The 1,498-nt window shown below is 38.9% G+C and overlaps 1 protein-coding gene across 1 annotated transcript in view; it reads right to left on the reverse strand.

Moving 5' to 3' along the window:
* Positions 1-420: 420 nt before the first annotated feature.
* The window catches only part of cops2 (COP9 signalosome subunit 2), a 17,874-nt gene continuing 16,796 nt past the window's right edge, over positions 421-1,498 (reverse strand). The window contains exon 13 of the mRNA XM_014033031.1: positions 421-802. Coding sequence (XP_013888485.1) covers positions 658-802 — 145 coding nt within the window. The 3' untranslated portion in view covers positions 421-657. The remainder of the gene's footprint in view (positions 803-1,498) is intronic.

The following is a 1,498-nucleotide window of genomic DNA, read 5'->3' on the forward strand; positions in this document are numbered from 1 at the left end:
CATTAAAAACAGTAAAACCAGTGTTGGTTTAAAACTAACAAAACATTTAAATTTCACTTTGAAGTTTCAATAACTTACTGAAGAAATTCAGGTTTTTAGTAAAAAAATAACAGTTTTCAGAGTTTCTACAACAGAATCTGTAAAAGTTTTATGTTTAGGTTTAAACATTAAATTAGATGTTTTTTAGTTCTGAATTATTTGAGACATTTATTTTGTTAAAAATATTTATTGTGAACCAACATTTGTGGGAATAAAGTTTGATTATTAAATATCTGTAAAAATGAAGTCACTATTATTTATAAATTGACTATCGTTGAGATAAAACAGTTTTAAAGAACTGATAAAAGCTCAATGAGCAGTTTGTAAAGGTTTAAATGTTTGTTTGTTGATGTGAGTTTAATTCAGAAACAGCTGAGTTAATTCAGTGCTGAGAGAAATAAATTTATTACCAACAGGCAACAATTACACATGAAGATGTTTCTCTTCTGTCACCACACAACCAGCCGCTCCACGTGGAAACAAACAGGACTCAGTGATTTCTTCTCATCGGGACTAAATAAAAACACGTTCAGGGTCTGACGAGTCTTTGTTAAACCTTAAAACCTGCAGGTCCGGTCTGAGCAGGTCCAGAGACGTCCTCCTGTCTCTGGGAGGACATCATGTCAGCTTGCTGACGATGGCTTGGTTTAAGGAGTTCAGCTGATTTGTCCATTTGTCTAAAGCCGTGTAGCGAGCGCCTCCTCTCTTCTGGTAGTCCAGCTCCAGCAGCTGGTTGACCTGGTCGATCCGCCCGTGAATCGTGCTGCAGACACAGACCAGAGACCAGAGACCAGAGACAAGTCAGGTCTGGACTTTACAGACGTCTAATTCAGGACTTTCTGTTCTGCAGTTCAGCTTTAGAATCAGAGTTATTATGTGCAGAACAGGAAGACAAAGACAACAAACACTGTCTGTAAAAATAACAGTTTTACTTCCTGCTTCCTGTTTCCATGCCAGAAAAACATCCAGCTGAAACATGACTCAGCAGATCAAAAGAAGTCTTTAATCTGAGTCAGCAGGCCTTTAATACGACTCAGCAGGCCTTTAATACGACTCAGCAAATCTTTAACACGACTCAGCAAGTCTTTAACACGACTCAGCAAGTCTTTTACACGACTCAGCAAGTCTTTAACACGACTCAGCAAGTCTTTAACACGACTCAGCAATTCTTTAACACGACTCAGCAAGTCCTTAACACGACTCAGCAAGTCCTTAACACGACTCAGCAGGCCTTTAATACGAGTCAGCAGGTCTTTAATACGAGTCAGCAGGTCTTTAATACGAGTCAGCAGGTCTTTAATACGAGTCAGCAAGTCTTTAATACGAGTCAGCAAGTCTTTAATACGAGTCAGCAAGTCTTTAATACGAGTCAGCAGGTCTTTAATACGAGTCAGCAGGCCTTTAATACGAGTCAGCAAGTCTTTAATACGAGTCAGCAAGTCTTTAATACGAGTCAGCA

Source organism: Austrofundulus limnaeus, unplaced genomic scaffold, assembly GCF_001266775.1.
Source record: "Austrofundulus limnaeus strain Quisiro unplaced genomic scaffold, Austrofundulus_limnaeus-1.0 Scaffold1605, whole genome shotgun sequence".
NCBI classification, from domain to species: domain Eukaryota; kingdom Metazoa; phylum Chordata; class Actinopteri; order Cyprinodontiformes; family Rivulidae; genus Austrofundulus; species Austrofundulus limnaeus.